The sequence below is a fragment of the Apis laboriosa genome, unplaced genomic scaffold, assembly GCF_014066325.1.
Source record: "Apis laboriosa isolate Shangri-la unplaced genomic scaffold, ASM1406632v1 scaffold47_cov149, whole genome shotgun sequence".
Lineage (NCBI taxonomy): Eukaryota > Metazoa > Arthropoda > Insecta > Hymenoptera > Apidae > Apis > Apis laboriosa.
This window is the reverse complement of record NW_025223437.1, coordinates 805,838-830,188: the sequence shown is the minus strand read 5'-3', so window position 1 is coordinate 830,188 and position 24,351 is coordinate 805,838. Positions and strand designations below refer to the sequence as shown.

At 31.5% G+C, this 24,351-nt stretch overlaps 1 protein-coding gene across 5 annotated transcripts; it reads left to right on the top strand.

Annotated features, from left to right (window-relative positions):
• Positions 1–235: 235 nt before the first annotated feature.
• LOC122716716 lies at positions 236–24,311 on the top strand. Of its 5 annotated transcripts, XR_006347076.1 has the most exons (5): positions 8,470–8,714; positions 16,372–19,303; positions 20,723–21,008; positions 21,101–21,230; positions 21,450–21,565. XR_006347076.1 is itself a non-coding variant. In XM_043940064.1 (4 exons), exons 2-4 carry the CDS (start codon positions 17,009–17,011, stop codon positions 21,626–21,628), a joined length of 2,760 nt encoding a protein of 919 aa, XP_043795999.1. In that variant the 5' UTR covers positions 236–497; positions 16,372–17,008; the 3' UTR covers positions 21,629–24,311. The 5 variants fall into 5 exon arrangements, 4 of the variants coding, with proteins under 4 accessions (XP_043795999.1, XP_043796000.1, XP_043795998.1 ...); XM_043940064.1 differs by lacking the exons at positions 8,470–8,714; positions 21,101–21,230 and adding an exon at positions 236–497 and having other exon boundaries at positions 21,450–24,311; XM_043940065.1 differs by lacking the exons at positions 8,470–8,714; positions 21,101–21,230 and adding an exon at positions 7,169–7,945 and having other exon boundaries at positions 21,450–24,311.
• Positions 24,312–24,351: the final 40 nt, after the last annotated feature.

The following is a 24,351-nucleotide window of genomic DNA, read 5'->3' as shown; positions in this document are numbered from 1 at the left end:
TCATTATTATTTAAGAATAAATTAATTAGATATGAAGAAATAATAGAAAAAGAATACCAATTATAATTGTATTTTATCTTTATTCCCTACTTTGCACCCTGAATCGTGTCGTCCCTGACTCTTAAAGCGACCAATGAAAGTTGTGAAAGAAGGGTTGCGTCGATACACATGCGCAACTAATCACAATTCACCCTGGACTTGAGACATAGTCAAAACACGTATCGTTCTCCCTATCGCGTTATTCCTTTCTTTAGTCGCTTCTCGAAATTTCGCATTTTACATTCCAGTATCAAAACTAGCTTGTCTTTCTTGTGTCGATTATTGTGTCATTTGTTTCACCTATCTTTATATCAACATTTTTTCTTAAGTTCTATTTACATCTTTCGTGTGCTATTATATTTTTTTGTCAATTAGTTGTAAGTTATTGTTTCCCGCGCGTACTATGGAGTGCGTCGCAGTTTTTTAGCATTCGCTCCAGCTTTGCAGATCGACTTTTGGTGAGTACCATATAAATTATTTTATTCATTAACAAATACCGAGAATAAGACATTAGATAAGATTTAATCGCGTGCGTAGAAATAGGTAGAAGGGGTTTTAACGCAGCACGCGCGTGCGAAAGAGCTTGCTCACGAGATCAATAGCAGCCATTGCGGTTATGGTAACACGATCAGCTGATCAGCTGACGCTTATTTTGTTTACAATTATTATACAATTATTATTAATATATTTAAACATAACAGGTTAACATTCTTGTTTTGGTAACAATGTATGCTACAGACTTTTTACTTTTTAAATAAAGAGATTTAAAAAAATTTTTTTCAAAATTTTTCAAAATATTTTTATTTACTTTTATTTAAGAAAAATAAAAATTTAATTAAAATGGTATTTTAAAAATTATCTTTGTTTCAAAGCAGATAGAAACAATTTTCTTTAAGATTATTATTTTGTTTTGGATAATTAATATTTCTTATTATTGTACATGAAATTATTGTTTTTGTTAAATAATTGATCGTAAAATTCAAATAGATAATATAATTTCGTTGCTCAAAATAGATATGTTACTGTGACTGTTAGTTCATGACATTTAACGGCTTCTTGTTAAGTTTAGACACGTTATATTTGTACGTATCACTAATTCGGTATGATTGTAAGATGAAATGAATCGATACAGTATATCCATAACACATGAACTTCAATTAAATTTACACATAAGTTTATAATATAAATGATTTTAAAATATTTTAATCATATTCATTTATTTTAAGAATAACAATTAAAAAATATAATTTTAAACAAATAAATTAAATATAATAATCTCTAATAAATTTAAAAATAATTATAATATTATATAATTTTAAAATTTTATAATTAATTTTTCGATACTTTATCATTTTTTAAAAAATTTAATGTTTCCATTTTTTCCATTATAGATTCTATTTAATGATTTAGATGTGATTAGGTTAGAAATTAATGATTCTTCATTCATGGATTATTACTACTAGCTGGTAATGTATGATTTTTTATTGTGATTCATCACTTTATCATATCTTTGAATCTTTTAAATCTTATAAAAATATTGATAGAAATAGAATCTATTCATATAGTTTTTTTTTGTTAGAAATTAAATTTTTTCAATGTCAAATTTTTTTTAACATTTTTTTTAATTTATTTGTAATATAATTAAATATAAAAATAAAAATATATGTAATTTTGTATCATTATCTAGAAATTTTTTAGAAACATTAGAATTGTAAAGAATTAATATTATTATTTAATATTTTTCGACACAAAGAAATAATAACTATTTTAAGTTTATTTGAATAATTATTGTTGAAATTTTATTAATACGATCATTGACGTAATTATGCAAAAAGCACGTCTTTGATCCAGATATTTTTTTTTCCAATAATTAATATATAATATATAATATAGTATATATATATATATTTTGTATTATATATTGCATATTAATTAGTAGAAGAAAAAATATATCTTCATAATTTGCAAATTGTAAATGTTCATTTTTCTATAATAAATTATGGTAGTTTTGCTTCGTTTAAAAAATTTAAATATCGTTTAAAATTCTCTTAGAGAAATTTATAATATAATTTTCAAGTGAAATAGAATATTTTTTTAATAAGAAGAAAGTTTTAAAAGTTTTTTAAAATTCAAAAATTATTAACAATTTTTAATATAACATTTTTTAATTTTCCATTCATAATCATAATAATTTGATCACTCAAATAAATCAACTTTGATTATATGGGTCAATTTCATTCAACTTGGGTCAATTCATTCACTTATTTCTGTATTTTTATCAATTTCGTACAAGAATTATTTGTATAATGGATACATAATAAAAAAGTGAAAAAACATACAAAAAAAAATCTAAAAGTCGCGAATTATTAATACGATATTATTATCGAATTTTCGACCAATTCTGAAAATTGTTCGCGATTTTCATTTTTCATGAACAAAAAGACGATCACGATGTAACAATGTGTCCCGTGCGATACGAAGATCCGCAATGCAGGGATCTCGAGGGATATTCATGTTCTTTCTCGACAAGGAAGAGTCTTTTTTTAAATGTTTCTAACGTTCTCTTGTTGCCATGGCTTAATTATGTTTCATCGTGTTACAACACGTTTCGTTGAATCGCAATTTTCAGATTTTTGGAAAACACGATTCTTCGATCCCCTAAGAATTTCACGTGTAAAGGAAAAACATGTATTTCTCACTTATAGCGTGATTCTCGCGATTTTTTTTCAAATTTATTACAGATTAAATGTTAATCTTTTGATTTTATAATCTTGTTTTTTGAATCATTCAGAAGTTGAACCGATCAATTTCTGAAATATTCTTAATCTCTTGAAATATTGGACGAGTCAAGCAAGTTAATGAAAAAATGGATGAAAATATATTCGTTTTGATTCGAATTCTATGTAATATAAGATAAAGAAGTATAAAGATTGTAAAAAAAAAAAATTGTAAGATAAATAATTATAAGTATAAGATTAAAAAAGTAAAATTGACAAAATTCAAGTTATAGATTTCGTTTTATAGATTTTACAGTTTTATACAATTGTTCATTATATGCACATATATTAAGATAAATATCACTTTATCCAATCGGATATTTTCTTTCGAAAATTAATTGGAATTAATAGAGTAAGGGAAATTGAGGATTATGTTAAAGGAGGAAAGAGAGATTATGCGCTTGAATTCTTTTTAATTATTTAAAGCTTGGACTCCTATAAGATATAATATTCAGGATTGTTGTTGTTTCGTATGCTTTTTAATTTTGGAAAAAATCCAAAGCTCATCTAATAAATGCGCATCTAATAAATCTACTTCATTCAAATCACTTTTATTTTAAGGCCATTCTCATCTTAAAAGGCAGAATTTTATATTTATAGAAATATATTTTTAATTATGGCGCCAAAGTGTACGATTGATATTATAAGTTTTTGAAGATTAAATGATTAGTTTCGATGAATTTTGTTTCCCCCTCGTGTGATAATGTCAAATTAATTAAGAATATAGATTTTTTTTTTGTAATGTAATAATGATGTAATAAGAATGTTGTAAAAGGTCCAATCTCAAAACTCAGAATAGATAAATTTCTGTTAGAATTTTCATAGAATTTTCACAATCGTAAGACGTGAAATTTTAGAAATTTTTTTATTTATCATCCACAATTTTAATTATTCATATTTTAAGTAATTTTCGGTCTTACAAACATCTTTCGCATTTATCACGCTTATTGTGCATTTGCGACGATGGAAAATTAAAATTGCTAAGAAAAGTTTCACGGTTCTCGACATATTTGTCCTGAGTCCATGACTCATCAATGGAATCGTTATTCATAAGCGAAATATCGATGAAATATTATTTTATTATTATAAATACGCGAATATTATTTGCTCATCGCAGAAATTATATAGGTAATTTTTGTATAGGTATTGGAAAATTATGGAATGATCAGTAAAGTTCGCTGCCACGATTTATCTTATCACGCTTTTAACCTTTTATCGAGACTATTCTATATTATTATAAGTAGATATACTTTTGTTAAATCGAAAACGATTATAAATAGATATAACGATTACATTAGTAGATGAAATCGAATGATGATAATTTTTATTTCTTTTTAATTTCACATAGTATATTATTCGTATATTATTTTAACTTTTAATTCAAAATTAATTTAATCATTATATGTAATTTATTACATTATTTGAATAATTATTTATATATCATATATTTTTTTAAATCTAATAACGTTATATTATCGAAAATTTTTTCTCATTATATTGTTAAAACTCAACAAATATTGAAATATTGATAAAAAGATTATTATCTTTTTTTATCTAATTGTTGTATATCTATTGTTCGTATATCGTTTCAATATTTTTTTCTACTTTTTTTTTTTATATATACTTTATTTTTCTATTATATTTTCTTTTTTTTTTTTTTGTAATTAATCTATTGAAATTGACTATGAAATATATATTTATAAAATTGTTATATCTTTATCCACGATAACGATAAATAATGAATAATGCAGATACGAAATATAGATATACACTGTGTAAATTTTCAAGTTTAAATGTTTATTTTAATAATATGTAACGTATAATATTCTTTCTCACTTTCTTATTTATTTATATTTTACAAATTGTTTATTCGATTACATCGCAAAAGTTTGCCGAAATTTACGATTATGTCATTTATGATTACGTAATATTTTTACAAATAGTTTATTTATATAATCATTGAATTATAAAATTATCAAATATATTAATCTTCATGGTTATTTAAATTTTTTTCGTATATATATTTTTATTATTAAATATTTCGTATTTTTTAATATTAATTCATCGAAAAGAATGAAAATAAGTAAATTAATAAATAATATAGATTATAGATAAATAAATAAGAAATAAAATCATATTTGTATATTTCAATATTTGACATGAAATCGTATAGATTTATTCAACAGATGTATAATATGTTTCATACGTATTATATTTACGTATTATATTTACAATACTATTCTACGAATATTACGATATTACGAATCATCATTGTGATATTCTTTCACAAAATTTATTTAATTATTGAACGATAATATAAAATTTTTGTAAAATTTTTGTATCCATTTGCATTATTTGTTTAAATAATATCACGTTCATAAATCGATTATACAGAAAAATAAATTTTTTCAAATAAAATTTCATTGTGTACAATGGTATATGTCGATTTAAAAGTTTTTTTTATTCAAAATATAAAAAAAAATCTTTATATACTCTATCTTTATAATCTCTATATACTATATACTCTAATTGTTTTTTGGATATAATATATAAAAATTGGAAAAAATTTTGTGAATTGTTTTCGAGTTTTCTCAGGTATGAAATTTAAATATAGCTTGATAAGTTTTCCCGGCAAATAAGTCGTTTGTCTCGAGCTCGTGACAACTTAGTTCGACGTTTTGCATGTGAAATCAGTTTCAAGAAACTCGAAGATCTGAATTAAAAACGAAGATATCTTATTTCTCAATATTTTTCTAAAATATCTTTCGACGGATCCTTCTTCGTTCGTTACATTATTAATTTTCGATTTCAAGTTTTATTTCGGATAAAATATCGATACAATATTTTTATTAAAACGATTGAAAAAGACATTTTTTGACACGATTTACTATTTTTCTTAAAACGATAAAAAAAGATCAAAAAATCCAAAAGCAGCGTAAATAATGATGATAGTGGAGATGTGTTCAAAATTATGTTGAGGATTTATCTTGTTTATTTGGTACAGATAATAGATACAGGTGATAATAATATTTCTAGAATGACAAATTTGTTCAAAGAGCACTTTTACTTTATCAAGGATATATAAATTAGCTTTGGTAAAATTATTTAATTAATTTTAGTATATTCAAAGAGTTCATAACATTTTACTCAAATTCAAATATAAAGGAAAAATATTTGTAAGGGATTTTTATAGGGATTTTATAAATAGCTTATATATAAAAACATTTGGTTACCAAATGTCAAAGTGTCGTAATTGCAATTTCTGCATCGTTGACCATATTTTTACATTTTACGCAATGTTTCCATCATTTTTACCGAATTATATATTTATTTTCAACTTTCAATAATTTTCAGATAAAAAAATATGAAAATTAAAATTAGCTCTTTCTTGATTAGATATTATTATATACGTGGTTATTTTTTACAATGAAAACAAACAAAAATAGAATAAATTTAAAAATTTTAAATAAAAGTTTTCAAGAAAATTGACTTTGAAAATTTTCCTTAATTGTATATATATTTGCTCTCAAAAAACAAAGACTTAATTTGTTTTTCAATTATGCTAAATTTTATCATTCATCTTGTATAAATGATCATAATTTGTAATTATCGACACGTTTCCTATGAAATCAGATAAAATTATCAAACAAAGCTTTAAAGATGCAACCGTCGGTATTAAAATATTCTTAAAATGTTAATTTCTAAAAGGGAAGTTCTATATAATTAAAGGAAAAATGTTATATAAATCAGGAAAAAATATTCAATATCATCTTGCGTAAGAATGATTTTTCCACGAATGCGTTTAAATTCTTAATAGAAAAATTTAACATTTAAGGAAATTACGCGTTTTTATTTATGAGATAATTTAATTTCTTGATAAATAAAAAATGCTGCGCATTGGAAAACATTTTCATTATTTAAAAATATAATTGTATATATTAATAATGTATAAACAGATATCATCGGCATTTATGAGAGAAATGATAATATTATTTATTCATTGTTTCATATGTTAGAAAGAAGAAAAATTTGTATATAATTTAAGGAAATATATAAAATATAAAAAATTTGCATTTAAAAGAAATTTAATATCTAAAAAAATAAAATAAATATCAATATTCACGATCGAAAAAAAATTTGGTATTAAAAAAAAAAAAAATATGATTGTCATATGACTATAATGATTTACTAAATAATAAAAAATAAAAGTGTTTTTATTATCTAGAGATTATCAATAAATTATTGTATTATTAACGCGTGGTTCCCCGATGATCGTACAGAAAGCGCATTTGTATATAAAGGAAAGACGCGGGTAAGAGCAGAGGCTAAGAACTTCGTATCTTGGAGGCAACAGTCGTATGCATTGGCGAAAGCATTGCCAGCTATCAGTATTAGTTCGGCCGTCCTCATGTGCGCACTCGAGGCGCTCTACGCGACACCGTTACGACCATTTCATTAGAGAAAAACGAACTTTTACGCGTACGAGACTTCGATGTGATAGAGTGAGGTTAACCGGAACAAAAACAGTATCGAGAAGTAAAATAATTTTAAAACGTTGACACTTGTTTTAACAGCATTAATTAATAATAAAGAAATAAAAAAGATAAAAAAGAAAAAAGAAAAGTGTTTTTCCAAGATACGATTTGTCGAAACAATCGAATGTTTGATTATTCTCTTCCTTGTTTAACCGGTTAATCGATAGAAGATTATTAATAACTTTTATTGTTGCGGCAATAACGTCAGTGTAAACGAACAGTATCTTCTGATTTATGTTTAAAATCTTTTATATACAATCGTTGATGAAAATGTCCAGTGATTGTTGATATTACGTAAAAAATATACGTGCGGAATATGAATCGTGTTGCAACGTAAAGATAAATAACCGAATTAAATTAGTTTTATTCGCGTAATTCTTCTACACAACTCGTGTAATCCATTTGAAATAAGTCATTCGCGAAGCCGTATCGAATAACCGGTCTTTTTTTTCCTTTCTCGTCCTTTGCTTCTGTCAGCGAACGAGTCCGGATATACGCTTGTTTTTCATAACGGTCTGGAAGTAAACAAAACAGTCTGTTCGATCGGTCATTGGTAACAGAAATAGTCCCGATGAAAATGGACGGATATTAACGGTACGATTTTATATGTGTGTGCATGTGCGTACATATGCGTACGTATGTATCAAGAAAAGATAAAAGAGTCGGAAAATCTTGGATTGATATCTAAGAAATCTTATTTAAACATCATTCTTGCAATAAAAATCAAATAAAATCTTTGTATAATGGAAAATTAGTGAAATTAAGAGTGTTTTTTGAAATTTCGTGAAATGTGTCATATTGTTGCATCCATGATGACGACAGGATTTCGCAGGATGTCAAAAAATTGTTCAACGGGACTTGATCTTAAATAAGAACGATCGATTGATTCTGCAATTCTATGTTGCATTAAGTTAACATTCTGTTTAAGATGATTTAAAAATCTATCAAAAATGATGAAGATATAGAAATCTTAATCGGATAACCAAAAATTATGAGAAAATTTTTTTAAACATTTATCAGTAATTTTTGTTTAAAAATTTGAATTTATTAACTATTTTTATGTATAAAAAATAATCATACAAAAGTGTCCAATATTAAAAAATTTATATGAATTGAAGAATTTTTAAGAAACAAATTAATCTCGAGCGTTTTCGACCCGATAAAATTTGAATGAATTGTAGAAGATCAACTTAAATTTTATCATATGCGAGACTATTTAAAGTTGATATTGTGAAATATAAGATGATGATACGTGATGTGTTGTAAATGTTTTGGCAAATGAGAACATCTTGATATTTTCGAGAATCGAAACTGCTATTGTGATTTTTACAAGGATTAGAAGAACAAGTGTCGCTGCGTCATGGTATGTTTCTCTTTGTTTATGAATATTTTTGGTTCAATGTCATTGTCATTGCCACAAAACTATAACATACTTTATAAATTATTTTTGTACAAAAGTACAAAATACATATAATTCAACAAACAAATTTAAAAATAGTAATTGCTTTGTATATTCGAATAAAGTTAATTATATCTATTACAATAAAATATAAATCGATTAGTTTCTTCGTATTTTTATTTATGAGAAACAAAAGCTTTATGAAATAAAATGGAGTACAATTTCTTTTATCAAAGATCTAATTTTATACCAGGTTAATGTATCTCTTTACATTGTGACCAGTATCTAACATTGATAATAATAATCTCGTTTTCCGTTAATTGATATACGCTTCTTTTATGTTTTCTTTATTATTTTTCAAAAACTTTATTTTTTTAATTCGAAAAATAATTTTTTTCACTTTTAATAATTTATTAAAAAAATTCTTAATATGATATTTCATACGGAATACAATGTAAATAAATAAAAAAAAATATCTTTGTAATATTATTTAGATTGTCAAATTTTTAATCAAATATTTGAAAATTCAAAATTAAATATATGAAAATTCATGTGCAATTTATTCAAGCATTTTCGATCGCGTAATTGTGGCATCTAGCAAACGTATATGATTGTCATCGACATTTCTTCGAAATCTACACGACGTGTACTACACAAGATCGATATATATTCTTTTTAGCGTAATAAAACCCGGTAGGCGATTATTAAACGGCAGCACGTGGTACCACGAGTTCGTTCTCCTTGCACACTGATAACGAAGGTTCATAGTTTCCGGGTCAAATGTTGGCCATTCCATTTGATAAACTGATTGACTGTCATCCAAACAGAAGCACGTGGTTCGTAGCTTCCCGGAACGGTGATCGTGAATCATTAAGTTTTCTAAATCTTTCAATTAGGAAAATTAACCGATCTATTGAATCGAGTTAAATTATGGGACATAAACCATTATTAAAATCTTTACTATTACTCTAGTCAATCTTTGCAAAAGCAGTCAATCTTTGAATACGAAATAACTGAACTGAAAATTTATTCTATGGTTGTTAGCTGCTTCTAAATACACTGGAAACAAATTGGTCCGTGGGTGGATGGTCAAGGTCAACCTCATTTTTTTTAATAAAATCTTATATCGTATCGTATAAAGAGTATTGTAAGTTAATTGTTTTATATTTATGTCATTTTTGTCGAATTAATTTTTTGTTCATACATTTAATTTATATGAAAAATAATGAACATTATTTTAATATAAATTAAGATCTAGTTAAAGAGAAATTTTTTATAATTTTAGAACGAATAGTACCAGTTAAGGTACGTTTAATTCAACGAATGTAGGTTAGATTAGATAAATCAGCATAGAATAATAGCATCGAGTGATTAAGTTCAATGACCTATCCCATAAAATCATTCAAGGCCATAAATATATTATTAATAAAACGATAAATCGAAAGCAATTTTGTTGACAAAGTTAAATTCTTTTATTTATCAGTGATTGTTGTTTTATAACTTTGTTTTATAATTTTTTGATCTTGAATCGTTTTGTGCAATAATCGTTACAAATATGTGTGTTAAATATTCTCGTTATATTGTCGTACGAGGAAAAATTATATTTTATATTCAAAGGAAGAAAAATATAGAAATAGAATTTCTGCTCATGAAAATATATATCAAATATCAATCGAGTTATAAATAATTAAGCGAGTAAAAATAATTTTCTTATATACGATTCAATTAATAGAAATTTTTTATTTTCGAAATTGATTGAAAAGACTATTTTATCAAATATCATTTATAGATTTTAATAAATATTTGTATTTTTCATCTGATTTTAATAGTCTGCGATTCGTTCAGTCTAAAACGTTCCTTTGCAACAAAAGCAAAACATTCTTTTGTATCATACTCGGTCAGAGCATGCGTATTAAAATATCTTTTGTAGCCTCTGAAAAGTAAACGCTTCAGACTGAGCATTTTGTCGCGATACGTTAGGCACTTTTAACAGCTACATCGTACTTCCTTTTCACCGTTCTACTTCTATTCCTATATTTATTTTTTTTACGTATTTATTTTAAATGAAATTCTTCGATCGTATCTTTTCGTTAAGCATTATTATCCACATATATATACATTTCTTTTTTATTTTAGAAAATTCACATTTTTTATAAACATTCATATTTAAGTCTCTTTTAATATATCTTTCCATTTCAGTATTAGAATTTAGAACTGATAGGATAGTTTAATTTTTTTTCAGCATTATACTAATCTATTGAAAGATATTACAATTATTAATTTCATCTTTAAAATTTAATCTTATCTTTGAATTAAATTCGACTATAGTATAATCGTACAGGGTCTTTCGCACGAATAAAGATATATAATTTTTAAAACGGTTGGAACGATCGAAACAAATTACAGCTGTTAAAAAAAATAAATGGCTTCGGATGGCGCGTTCCGGAAGTGGAGGCATTCCAAAGATTTCAAGATCATTGGCTTTATTCCTTCAAATAAAATCATATATCTTGCTCAATTTATTCTTCACTCTTCATACTTAAAAAGGAATAATCTCTCTCTCTCTCTCTCTCTCTCTCTCTCTCTCTCTCTCTCTCTCTCTCTCTCTCTCTCTCTCTCTCTCTCCCTCTCCCCCCTCTATCTCTTTCTTCTTTTATCTCCATTCGAATTGCACAGTTTTCTATATCCAAAGTGTTGATTCGTTAATTCCCTACGGGGAAAGAACTCCTTAAAGTTGATTACACAGCAAACGACTTACAAAGCACGATTACGTAACATTTTCTCTTTTTCCTTCTCTTCGTTTTCTCACTCCCGAGATCGTTAATCTAATTAAGATAATAAGTAAGCTTTTTTTACTTAAGAATTGGTTCGAACGTTGCGCGTGTTAAAAACTCGAACGAATTTCCACGGGTTCAACGCCAGAATCAGAAGAATCTCCATCCATTTCACCCTATTTTGCTTGGATTGGCAACTTGGCGTTATTCTATAATTGAGGCTCGTTAATTTTCCACGTTTTCTGTCGTGCATTGTTGCATTCTGACTGCGTGTACGTAAGTATGACGGTAATAGAATAGTCGTGAAATAATATCGAAATTTTCGAGTTTGAGGATATTTAAAAATAATTATAAATTATATATTGGCGAGAAAATGAGAATAGAGCGATAAAATAAGATTATAAGTGGAAAAGTAAATAGTCGAAGAATTAAGATTAGGATAGTAATTTCATCATAACTAATGTAATTATTCTATATTATTTTCAAAATTGTTTTTATCGCTCGAATCGACGTAGTTATATTCAAAATAGAATTTGCGAAACGATATTTGAATTAAATACACGATATGTTTCCTTATATTGTTGTTATCATTTTATTTTTATCAAGGTATATAAATGCGCCAGATAAAAAAAAAGAAGAAATACAAATACGTTGATCTCAGTAAGATATCAACAACAGGTAAAAATTCAGATCAACGAATTGCAATTTTGAATGATCACGATTCGCATTTTATTTAATTTTTCCAATGTTATAGAGATGTTATAAAAGAGTGATTTTCTTAATATTATTCTTACGAAATATAAGGAAAAATTCGTCCTCTGTAAATGACGCAGCTGCTTTATGGATCCGTTCGAGCTACAAATTTCCTGGTTTACGTGCGAGCCGCTTATTAAGATAGCATAAGGTTCGCGCAAAAAGTAAATCGCCTTCTTCCTTTGGATCGAGGTCAGTGTTAAACCTACAATTATTTTGACGAATTAGAAGAGGAGGTATCCGTGCGATTTTCCTTTCAATACAGCTTTAGAGCTTCGTTAAGAATCCGGTTTAAATATCAATGATTGGTTTATGGCTGGTTTATATTCTGATCTTTGGATATTCAAATGAATACGAGTAAGAAGAAAAAAGTATCATTGATAGATACACAATGGAAAAAATTTTTTCATATTGATTTATGAAAGATAGGATGTTTTAATTTTTATTAATTTTTTTAAATATATATAATATATATTATTTATTATTTAAAAATGGAAAAATTATGTTTTATAGAGGAAAGTTATTATTTTGTATGAAATGATAAATAATTTTTTGTATTTTATATATAGATAGATAAATCATTTATTATTTATACGATAAATGACGTATATTTGTATCGCGTTAATTACGTATCATAACGCGATTATTTATGATTATAATTATATGATACGGTGTTGAATGGCGCATACGTTTGAAAATGATTCGTGGTTTATTCTTTTCTCCTCAGCGTTATTATTAATTAATAATTTCAATCAATACGAATTACGTTACAATGAATCAAAATCCGTTGTGTGAAAATAAAATTAAATAAAATTAATTCGATAAAGTAAACATTCCAATAATAATATTATTTAAACGAATACAGAATTATTTACATTTCAATCGAAATGTGCATTTTCTCGAAGAATTTTAATTCTAAAATTATCTTTATCAAATTAAATTTATTTTATTATATTTTATTCACTTCACCTACTTCTTTTATCTCGATTTTCTAAAAAAAATTTCTTAATTCTTAAATTTTCGAAACATCCTAAAGTACAATTTTTCCGAATATTCAATTACTTCGTTTCTTAATTCTTCCATGTTCTATGTTTTTCTTACAAAATCTTTCTTTCGACGAACCCCGATCAAGCAGAATCAATTCCAAAATTCAAAAAGACAGTAATCCTAACCAATTCATTTCTCGAGCACAAATGAAAAGTGCCACACCTCCCATCCAAAACGTGCCTTAATTCTCAAGATCTGATATCGATGGCGCGGAGTTCCGTGCTCCAATTCCACGTGTATCAGGTATTTCGGTATTCACAGTTGGCCGAACAATCTAAAATTTGCCCGAGTTGTGACAATAACGTTGCACGCAGCGTTGTCGAAACGAAGCGTCAGAGCGTGGCGTCGAAGATAAGATTTTTGCGAAAGGCGCGCCTACAAAATGGCGATAAATCGATTTACAGTGGAACACGTGTAAAAAAGAAGGGGAGAGAAAAGGAGGGGAGAAGGATAAGAAGGTGAGACGAAGAAGAACTGGCGGAAGGAAAGACCAGGGGATCGCAAGATACGCACGTGATCATCGTGGCCACTGTTAAATTGATAGCAACTCATACACAATGAACTTCATTTATAATCGCCGACTCTAATTCGAGCTACTTCGGCTAGTTACGAAGTGGCAGAAGCAAATCTCAACGACAACGCCGCCTCTCTGGCAAACGTCGAATTCGAAGAAAGAGACGACGTGAGAATTCGTATGCTTATGACGAATCTGCTTTATTATTGACATCCAACCTTTAAACCTTTGATCGACATATTTCTCAACTTGCTCGTCGCGTTTACGGGGCGACTTCTTCTCAACTTTCCACGACATTCGTCTTGATGAATTGGATTTGAAAATAGATATACGTGCATAACTATTTAAATTCAATGGAAAATGTTGTTTCTTCCTCGTTGAGAGAGTTTTTTTCCGCTTGTTTTGTTCGTTGTACCGATCTTTCGTAATGGTGATTGCAGCCAATTTGTGTCCACGATCGTTTCAATCGAATTTTCGATTAATGTTGTTGAAAATTCTGTTTCATAGTCAGTCGCAAAAATAATACTAATCCCGCAACGAAATTTTTATTTTAATGGGATATTTTCGTGTGCGTTGAAGCAATTTAGAGAAATTCTTTTGAAAGTTTTAAAATCAATTAGAAACATTTTTTTTTTGCAACGGGGATAATTGAAACTTGAATATTTCATAGTTTTATCTTTTGAGTTACCATTGTCGAGTAATTACGAATTTAAATGTAAAAACGAAAATGATGCTCATTTATTCTTATTCTTGGTCAAGAAACGAACTTTCATTTGTAAAACGGAGAACAAAACGGAAATGCGTACGAAAAATTTACTTTCGAAATTAATAACGAAAATACGATAATATCCGCGTTATCACCTGTATTTCCATCAGATTAACCTTAATAATTCTCCGATCGAAAGTACGCTTGTTGTTCGATTCGACTCGTCGCGAATTAATCAGCGTGGCTGATCTCATTTGAATATTAGCAATCGATGATGCTCCTCCGCGCATCAAGCGTGATGAGTATTGTACAAAGCGGGCGGGACAATAAAAACGGGTGCAACTTGAAAACAAGGTCAGACGAGACGAACTTCTTTTTATATTATATATATATTTGTATTTGTGTGCATTTGAGTGTACTTAAACTGGTTGCATCTTTTAATACGAAAAAAAAAAAGAAAAAAAAAACGATGGACGCCGAACGATCAATAACGATTCGAATAAATGAATTCGAAATTAATTCAAGCATGACGAATGTAATCGAGCATAAAATTGAAATAATTTAACGTGATTCTGGAACAAGTAGTTGCAATTGAAAATTCATTGTTACAGAGATACACTCAAGATACAGATGCATATAAATTAATGAATTTATTTCGTTTATTTTATAGTGTTTAAACGTTATAACGATCTCCTGCTTGAGATTATATCTGTGTTGATTAAAAATAATTAGAAACTGTATCTGTATTTAATCTTAATTATATATATATATATAATTAGACGTTATAATAAAATTATAATTTGAAGAAATTCGATACGATCCATGTTTTAGTTTTTTATTAATCTTCTATCACGAGTGCATATAACGTTACAGAATATTAACAAGAAATGGAAATATTCAATTTAAGACACATCGATTCGCGCGCGAAGATAGTTTTTATAACCCGTGATCGAACGAAAGTATCGAAAAAATAAGTTTCATTGAACGATAAAATGTTAAACTTGAGGACGAACGAGAGAATACGTCCTCTTATTAGATGGATTGAAATAAAATACTCTTCGTATCTTGATAAAATTAATAATAATTATTAATAATATCTTTGATAAATTTAAATAAAATTCGAACGAATACAACCAATTAGATTTCGATTTAAAAATTTCGCACTTTCAAACTTTCAAATAAAATTATTTAAAAATACATTTTCCTCCATCTTTCCAAAAAAGTAAAAAAATTAATTCTCCTCCATCTTTCCAAAAAAGTAAAAAAATTAATTCTCCTCTATCTTTCCAAAAAAATAAAAAAATTAATTCTCCTCCATCTTTCCAAAAAAGTAAAAAAATTAATTCTCCTCCATCTTTTCAAAAAAATAAAAAAATTAATTCTCCTCCATCTTTCCAAAAAAATAAAAAAATTAATTTTCTTTAATATTTTCAAAAAAGTAAATTTCCAAAAAATTAATTTTTCTCCATCTTTCCAAAAAAATAAAAAAATTAATTTTCCTTAATATTTTCAAAAAAGTAAATTTCCAAAAAATTAATTTTCCTCGATATTTCTAAAAAAATAAAAAAATTAATTTTTCTCCATCTTTCCAAAAAAATAAAAAAATTAATTTTCCTTAATATTTTCAAAAAATTAATTTTCCTCGATATTTCTAAAAAAATAAAAAAATTAATTTTCCTCAATATTTCCAAAACAATAAAAAAATTAATTTTTCTCAATATCTCCACAAGCTCATTATGCAGAATTAGGCAGAATTAAAAAGGATCAAAGGAACGAAAATATGGACGAACGCAGCGAATTACACACATATTTTATTCTCGTTCGCAGAATACACCGCAAGAGCCGAAGCAGTACCGTTCGCCGTATGGGTGCCTGGGTTGACGATCGTTTCGCGGCGGAGGAGGCGGTCCCGATTATCCAGGGCCCGAGAAGAAGGAAAGCGTCCCGCATACTGGGCCACGTTTGCGATGGTTGCGGCCCGGACGCGATACACCACCAGTGTTTCGCCACCAGGAACTTTGCCGATTCGCGCGTATCGTCCTTGTTGCCGTTGCGCCGCCAGTTCACTAGACAGCTCTACGAGTGGCCGGGTTTACCGTTGTTCAAATCAAGGACGAAACTAGATCAGTTTTGAACAATCGATCGCGTTTCCCCCTCGCGATATGACGAATACTTCTTTTCCAGCGGTGCCCGTGTTTTATCGTTGAGTGCTTGCCACGAGAAGAGGCGAGGCAACAGAAAGGATAAAGGATATAATAGGGCAGGGGAGAAGAGCGGAGAGAAGCGCGTATCGTCGATCTCTGATCGGTGTAGCGGCAGTAGTAGTAGTAGTAGTAGTAGTAGTAGTGGACGAGAGGGGTGGAAGGAAGAATTAGATTCGATGTCGTTGCGTTGGCCGGTCGAGGAGGACTGCGCTTGAACAGCGGGCTCTCCTCCCTTATTCTTGGTCGTCTCAGGCATCATCATGGCCGAGTGGGCCAAGTTCAACGGCGAGGAGAAGCCGACTCGATCGTCGAGGAAGAAGGCGGGGGAGGAGGGGGGCGGGGGCGTGGAGGCGAGCGCGGCGCGGAGAAGCAGCGACGGGGAGAGGGGGAGAGGGTGTTCCACGTCGAACAGAATCCCCCAGGAGGCGACGCCGGTTGGAGCGGCGGGGTCGGGGAAGGGTAGCGAGGACGCGTCCGAGTCGAGCTCGTCGTCGAGGCAGAGGAAGAATTCCGATCGAATCGGGATCCTGTCCGAGGAACCGTCGAAATCTATCAACGATCAGAGCTACGTGAACTCGATCGCGACCGAGAGGGACGAGGAAATTCGCAATTGCTTGGACAGGAAGGCGTTGAACGTGGGTTACGAGGAGGCCGGGTCGAAGATACGGGAGGAAGCGAGGCACGAGTTGGCGAACGAATCGTCACGTAAGAACTCGGCTAAGAAGCCGGACAGTTTGTACAACAAGGATAAGAATGTCGAAAGCCCGGCAAAGCGCAAAAGCGTTTTCGCGGAGAGGAACTCGATCTTCGCCTCGCCGACCAAGATCCTGTCCAAGAATCAATCCTCGTCCCAGAAGAGCATGGAGAAATTGGTGAACGGTAAGCTGGGGCGAGAGGACAGGCAACAGCACCACGTGCAATTCAACAAAGACTCGAAGAGGCAGCAGTCGAGGGATACGCAGAGGCCCCAGTCGAGCCCCTTGATCCCACCCTCGACGACCAACAGCTCGGACGACAACTCGAGCCTCGGCCAATTGTGCGAGGCCACGCCGCCCGACGGCGGTTGGGGTTGGGTGGTGGTCGCGGCCTCGTTCATGGTCAACCTGATAGCGGACGGTATCACGTTCTCGTTCGGTGTCATCTACGTCGAGTTCCTCAATTATTTCGGGGAGGGTAAGTCGAAGACCGCCTGGATAGGGAGCTTGTTCATGGCGATGCCGCTGTTGTCGGGCCCCGTGGCAAGTTTCCTCACGGACAGATACGGTTGTCGGAGGGTGTCCATAGCGGGGAGCATCCTGGCCACGGCCGGCTTCGTCGTCAGCTCTTACGCGAACTCGATGGAAGTTTTGATATTCACGTTCGGCGTCCTCGCCGGTTTCGGTTTGTCCCTGTGCTTCGTCGCAGCCGTGGTCATAGTCGCCTATTACTTCGACAAGAAGAGATCGTTCGCCACCGGGTTGTCCGTATGCGGAAGCGGTATAGGAACGTTCATATTCGCCCCTGTCACCCAGTACCTGCTCGCCGAGTACGGTTGGCGGGGAACCACGTTGATATTGGCAGGCCTGTTCCTCAACCTGGCCGTGTGCGGCTGCCTGATGAGGGATCTTGAGTGGACGACGATCAGGGCGAAGGCGAAGACCGAGGAGAGGCGGAAGAATCGGGAGAGGAAGAGGGGCAGGATACAGAGCTCGAGCGTGGACTCGTTCTCGGCCAACAGCTCGCTCAACACTCTCACGATCATGGATAATCTTCGGATTCAGGAGAAGGAGGAGGACGACGAGAAGCTGTTCTCCAGTCTGGTGAGCTTGCCCACGTTCGTGAAGAACAGCGAGAAGGTGCCGTTGGAGGTATTGGAACTTCTGAGCACGCGTAAGAACGTGTACAACGTGTTGCTGCAAAATTATCCGAGCTTGCTCATCTCCTCGAGAAGTTTCAGCGACTCGGGGCCCCTTCACGACCAGCTCAGCACACCCTCGGCCCGATTCGTGCCCACCCCCAGCTCCCTGTCCGAGTTGAAGAGCGAGGAGAACAAGGATGAGGGTAAGGTGCCGGCCAACGACGAGCAAACCCTTCAACAGCAAACGGACGCCGCTTGGCGGCTGTGGTGGTCGAAGAAGATCAATCTGGACAGCTCGTTGAGAAGATCCAGCACCTTCGACCATACGAGGAGATTGCCCACCGCTTATTTGAAGGATATCAGAGTGCACAGGCACAGCCTCACCTACAGAGGGGCTATGCTCAATATAAATCGATACAGACTCAGGGCGTCCAGTTGTCCGGATATTTATAGGAACTCGATGACCACCATAGCCAAGACCAAGCTCGTGTGGTACGCGGGCCTGTGGGAGTTCTGGGACCTAGTCGTCGACATGCTCGATTTCTCCCATTTCGCAGACTCCCGCTTCTTGCTCTTCGCTATCAGCAATTTCCTCCTTCACACATGGTACGACGTCCCCTACGTCTATTTGACGGACAACGCGATCGAGATGGGATTCAGCGAAACCGATGCCTCCATCTTGATATCGGTTATAGGGATATCCAATATGAGTGGCGAGGTAAGGATCGTTCTTTAACAAAATCTTTGTTTAACGAAATGTGAAATTAAGAATTACGTTGATTTATCGATTATTCATCCGATTTTCGAATATTCTTTTAACACGGATCATCGGTGAAATCTTTCTCGAAAGCGATCGAAGCGTGCGTCTTCTGCAAGAATTAGGCTATTTTCAGAATTTCAATTGATGTTGTCTACGTAGAATGATGAAATATTCTTACGTACATTACGAGAGTGGCAATATCTCGTGATATATTCGTTTATTCTATTTCCATTTCCAAAATTATTTTACTCGTAATAATCGTGTTTTATTCTTTTCGTTTCCACTTTCGTTTGCTAATAATTTTGAAATCGTGATAGTTGAAAATCAAGAAAATGGCTTTATTACTTGATACCGATCGTGTCACTTCAACCGAATGTAACCGATAATTCCAAATATCGATGTTTATTGTTCACTGGGTTCTCCTTTGCGCTATTACTTTGTTGCTTTATTGGTGTTCCGATATTAAGTTTGCCTCACCGCTGTTCATCGGCCAGTGAAGAAATGATTATTTCCGCTTACCGATTCGTTAAGACATCATTCCTGAAACGATATTTTCTTTTTAACGAGTGATATTTCTGAAAATTCAGCTAATCGCTTTGAACGTTCCTACGGCTTCGAAAATGATGTTCAAATTAAATCCACTAACCGCTTATGCAACAATCGATAGACCTTTCCATTTTCTAACCTTGCAAAAATCTTTGTACATCAATCTTTTTATATGTCGTAATATATCGTTTCAATTCTTTAGCTAAATTCAATATTTCAAAAACGTTAAATTTTTTTTCAATCGTTCAATCGTTTCTAATTTAATCGACGCGATTAAATTTTCCTTCTTCCGCAAATCTTTGAAAACGCAAACGAGAAACGTAGATGTCGCAACGATCGAACGAGTTTTCTTGCTAAACTAGAAAAGCTTCTTACAGGTTAGTATTACGTCAATCCCGTCTTAGGTCAATCAGCGTGACGCGGCTAGTTAGTTTCCTTTCACCCTCCCTGATCTCATTTGATTGTAAACTCCCTTTAACCCTGAGACGGTGTCACGCAACGGTTATACACCAACTTCTGTGTTGGTGACAATTAACGTAGGAATGATTCTGAGAAAAGTTGCTCCCCTCTCTCTATCGATTCTGGGAATATATCGCGTAGGAAAACGATCAAACCATCCTTGAATAGAAATCTACGAATATTTGCAAATCGTATTAATTGTAAAAAGGAATATATATTTTCGTTCCTCTCGAATACATATTTTGAATAATTTCTGTGGAATTGAAAATAATTTGTTAACAGAGAATGCGAGAAATAAAAATTGTGACGAAATTTTTGGTATTAAAGAAGATAAATCTTTCTCTTTTTCTTTTTTTTTTTTTTTTTTTTCAGATTCTCCTTGGTTGGGCAGGTGACAAAGCATGGGTAAATGCATCTATCGTGTACGCAGTGTGCATGGCCCTCTGTGGTGCAGTGACAGCTTTAATACCTATGGTAGTTGGCAATTACTATGCTTTGTGCGCAATCTCTGGTGCTTTTGGATTATTCATCGGGGCAAATTATAGTCTTACCAGCATCATCCTCGTCGAACTGATCACGCTCGAAAGATTTACAAACGCGTACGGCCTTTTGCTTTTGGTACAAGGTGTTGCCAATCTCATGGGTCCTCCACTGGCTGGTAAGAGATGAAATAAAAATATACAATTTAACAAATTAACAAATTTTTCAACATTCGTGTTAAAAATGATTTTCAACATTTTGTTAACACAGTTCCTGCGATCGAGCATTTTGCAAATTAGATAACGGAATAATAAACAGTAGTATTCGTAGTGAGCGAATACTTAATGCAACTAGCACATATGCGAAAAAGCAAGTTCAATTAACAGTGGCTCCGCCCACGGTAACTCTGAAACTCTGTATGAATTATACGTAATAATTTTCGAGTTTCGTGGCCCAGATCGAGGATCGTGCAATTACGGCCAAACTTTCATTGGAGTCTGGAGAAAATTCGAGCAAATGCATGCTTCTTTATCTATTCCATTCTATTCGTATCAATCCTTCTTTATCTATTGATGAAACGTACCGATGTCCAACGAAACGCGTTTTCCGTTTGTTCCAGGATGGCTTTACGACATCACAGGGACGTACGATCTGTCGTTTTATTTGGCCGGTTTCTTCATTGCGTTAAGCGGAGTTCTGTTGCTGGCCATGCCTTTAATCAGCCTCTATCGAAAATGTTTGAACGGATCCAGGAAGGAAGAGACGGATAAGGATTTCGCGAACATGAACAGAGTTTGAATAAACGGCGACTAGTAGTATTAAAGATGATTATACTCGAGGAAATTACGATCGTCGATAACGATGTACATCGATGTATTTATCAATTCAACGGAATTTATGGAATACATAACACTTCCAAAGCAAAAGGAATTGCAATTAGCACCTGTACAATTAGTTTTACAGCAAGGTATCTTTTACCCGCAATACGTGTTAAAATCAGTCGCGTGTTTTACATTCAATTAAACGTTCGTGGGGTTCCTTCATAGAATAGCGTATACACGAGTTGATTGAACAATTAAGCTCGACAATTAAGTAATTCATCTAGAAAAGAAAAGAAAAAGAAAAAAAGAAAAAAAAAAAAGAAAGACAGAAGGAAAAGAAATAACGTTTTTTGAGATATCTTCTTTCATTAAGGATTTATATGTCCTTTAAGTTTCGCGCGTGATATTTAAACAGATCGATCGATTTAAAACGATGTAAAAATAAGCGAGATCTATTGTTGATAACGATAATGTCCGAAGATAATGTTACGAATGATCTGACAAGATTTATGTCGATACGTAAGTTGATCGAATTGCGAATGAATTCCATATGATCGCTGTTCGCAATTAACATTTTACGATATTTACATAAATCTTGTATTCACTTTGTATTCAGCGAACTCAATAATCATACTAATAATGATATTACACAAGAGTTAGACAAAAAACGTTGCTAACTTCTCAAAGTTGAAAAAATATTGATAATCGTTGAAATAAATAAAAAAAAAAAAAAAATGTAACGGAGGAACAGAAGTTTATGATTAGATAGTGAATCGATATCACAATAAAAGTAATATCAATTAAAATAAGATAATGCTTGCTTTAGCAATAAAGTGCACAGACTTTGCGAATCGTTTCTAACGTTAAGCGTGATCGATAATTAAGAAAAGTTTGAATCTCAGGATAATAGATAAATGATTAAAGCGATAATTTAATAAACGGTCAACCGGTCTTTACTCCTCTAGGATTAAACGAAATTCGTCTTGTACTTTTTCACGATACGTTCTCAAAGGAAAAAGTAAGAGGAAAAAGAAGAAAAAAAAAAAAAAAAAAAAAAAAACGTTCCTTTTTACGTATAAACTTTTTCATTCAATTATACGTATAAAATTTGACAAGTTATTTCTAAATAACGCCAAAGATATCATTGTAAATATAAGTCATGCGACATATATCAACAACATGTGTTAAAAATATATTAGTTAAATAATTTCGTTATTTTGTTGATTTTGTTATGTCGTTTAATTATCTTGATAACCAGAAGTCGCCTTCACATTTCAATAACGTAACGTTTAATTTTATGCCTACATTTGTATTAATTTTGTCGATCGAATAGACAAAAAGTGAGATTAATCGAACAACGCAAACTAAGTAATAATCGATTAGCCGTATCAATTTAGTTACCATTTTCTTTCCTTTAGATTCATGTACATTTGTGCATGCAAAATTTTTAAAGATGTATATGTAAATAGGCATATATGTATATAATATATATAATATATATATAATATGTATATAATATATATAATATATATATATAATATATATAGCTTTTCTGTGATGATGAACCTGAATTTTATGAACTTTCCGAGCTACAAATAGGTTAATACCTCCGTTTCCATAGCGTGTGCGTGCGTGCGTGTATTATTAATTCTAACGATGCATTTCCAATTTATTTGCACCACTATTATATCATATAATCTACCAATATCATACAGTCATACACGGATATTATAATTATAATTCTTCCTCAATCGACGCAATTTATTTATCGAGATATTAATTATTAATCATAGAATTGGAAGATTACAATTTCTTAAATCTTAATTATTTTAAATGTTTGATCGAGTTAAGTACGGATAAATCGAAGATTAATATTAAAATTGATAAAAAAAAAAAATCGAAGTGCGTGTAATTCCTCCGATATAAGCTAATTTTCTAGAAAAGTCACTCGTACATTCGAACAAGTTAGTTTTCAGAATTTTTACTTAGAACACACACTTGTGACTGTACGGGGCCTTCACACGAGAGAAAAATTTCAAAAGTATATTTTCTTCGAATAAATATACAAAAGAAAAAAAAAAAAAAAAAAAAAAAAAAAGAAATCCATTCTTCGATATTTAAGAAAAGGAAAACAGATATCTATGTATGAATTACTTGTTTATCCTTGCGTCTTAATATATCTACGTATATACATATATAAATCTATCGGCACGTTTTGCCAATTCGAGTAATAATTTATTCTTTCATGGTACAATAACTAGTTCTACAGTGCATGTGCTCGCGTTATGGTAGCGTGATTATGCATACGCGGCCTTACAGGCGTTTACGAGATGTAATAAAAGTAATATTTTATTATGGAGACAAAAAAACTGCATTTCAAATATATCGAAACCGAGTCGTGTGTGACTTTCGTCAAGTAGCTATTAAGTAGTTATTAAGACGAGGTATATGGGATAATAATTTTTTGTAAAAGGACTAGTGAGAACTTCTATATTATATTTGTGAAAGCGGAGCGAATTTACGTCTAACGTATATACGAGGTTTTAAAATGCATGTTTTTGTTCAAGCGAACGAGAGGATACGTTTCCATACGTGACGAAAGACGTTTTGAGAATTTAATTAAAATTGGTGATAAGTGTGTCCACCAAGTGTGTCTTAAATGTTGAATTTCCTTCTCAAAGATTTCTCTTGTTGACTGTT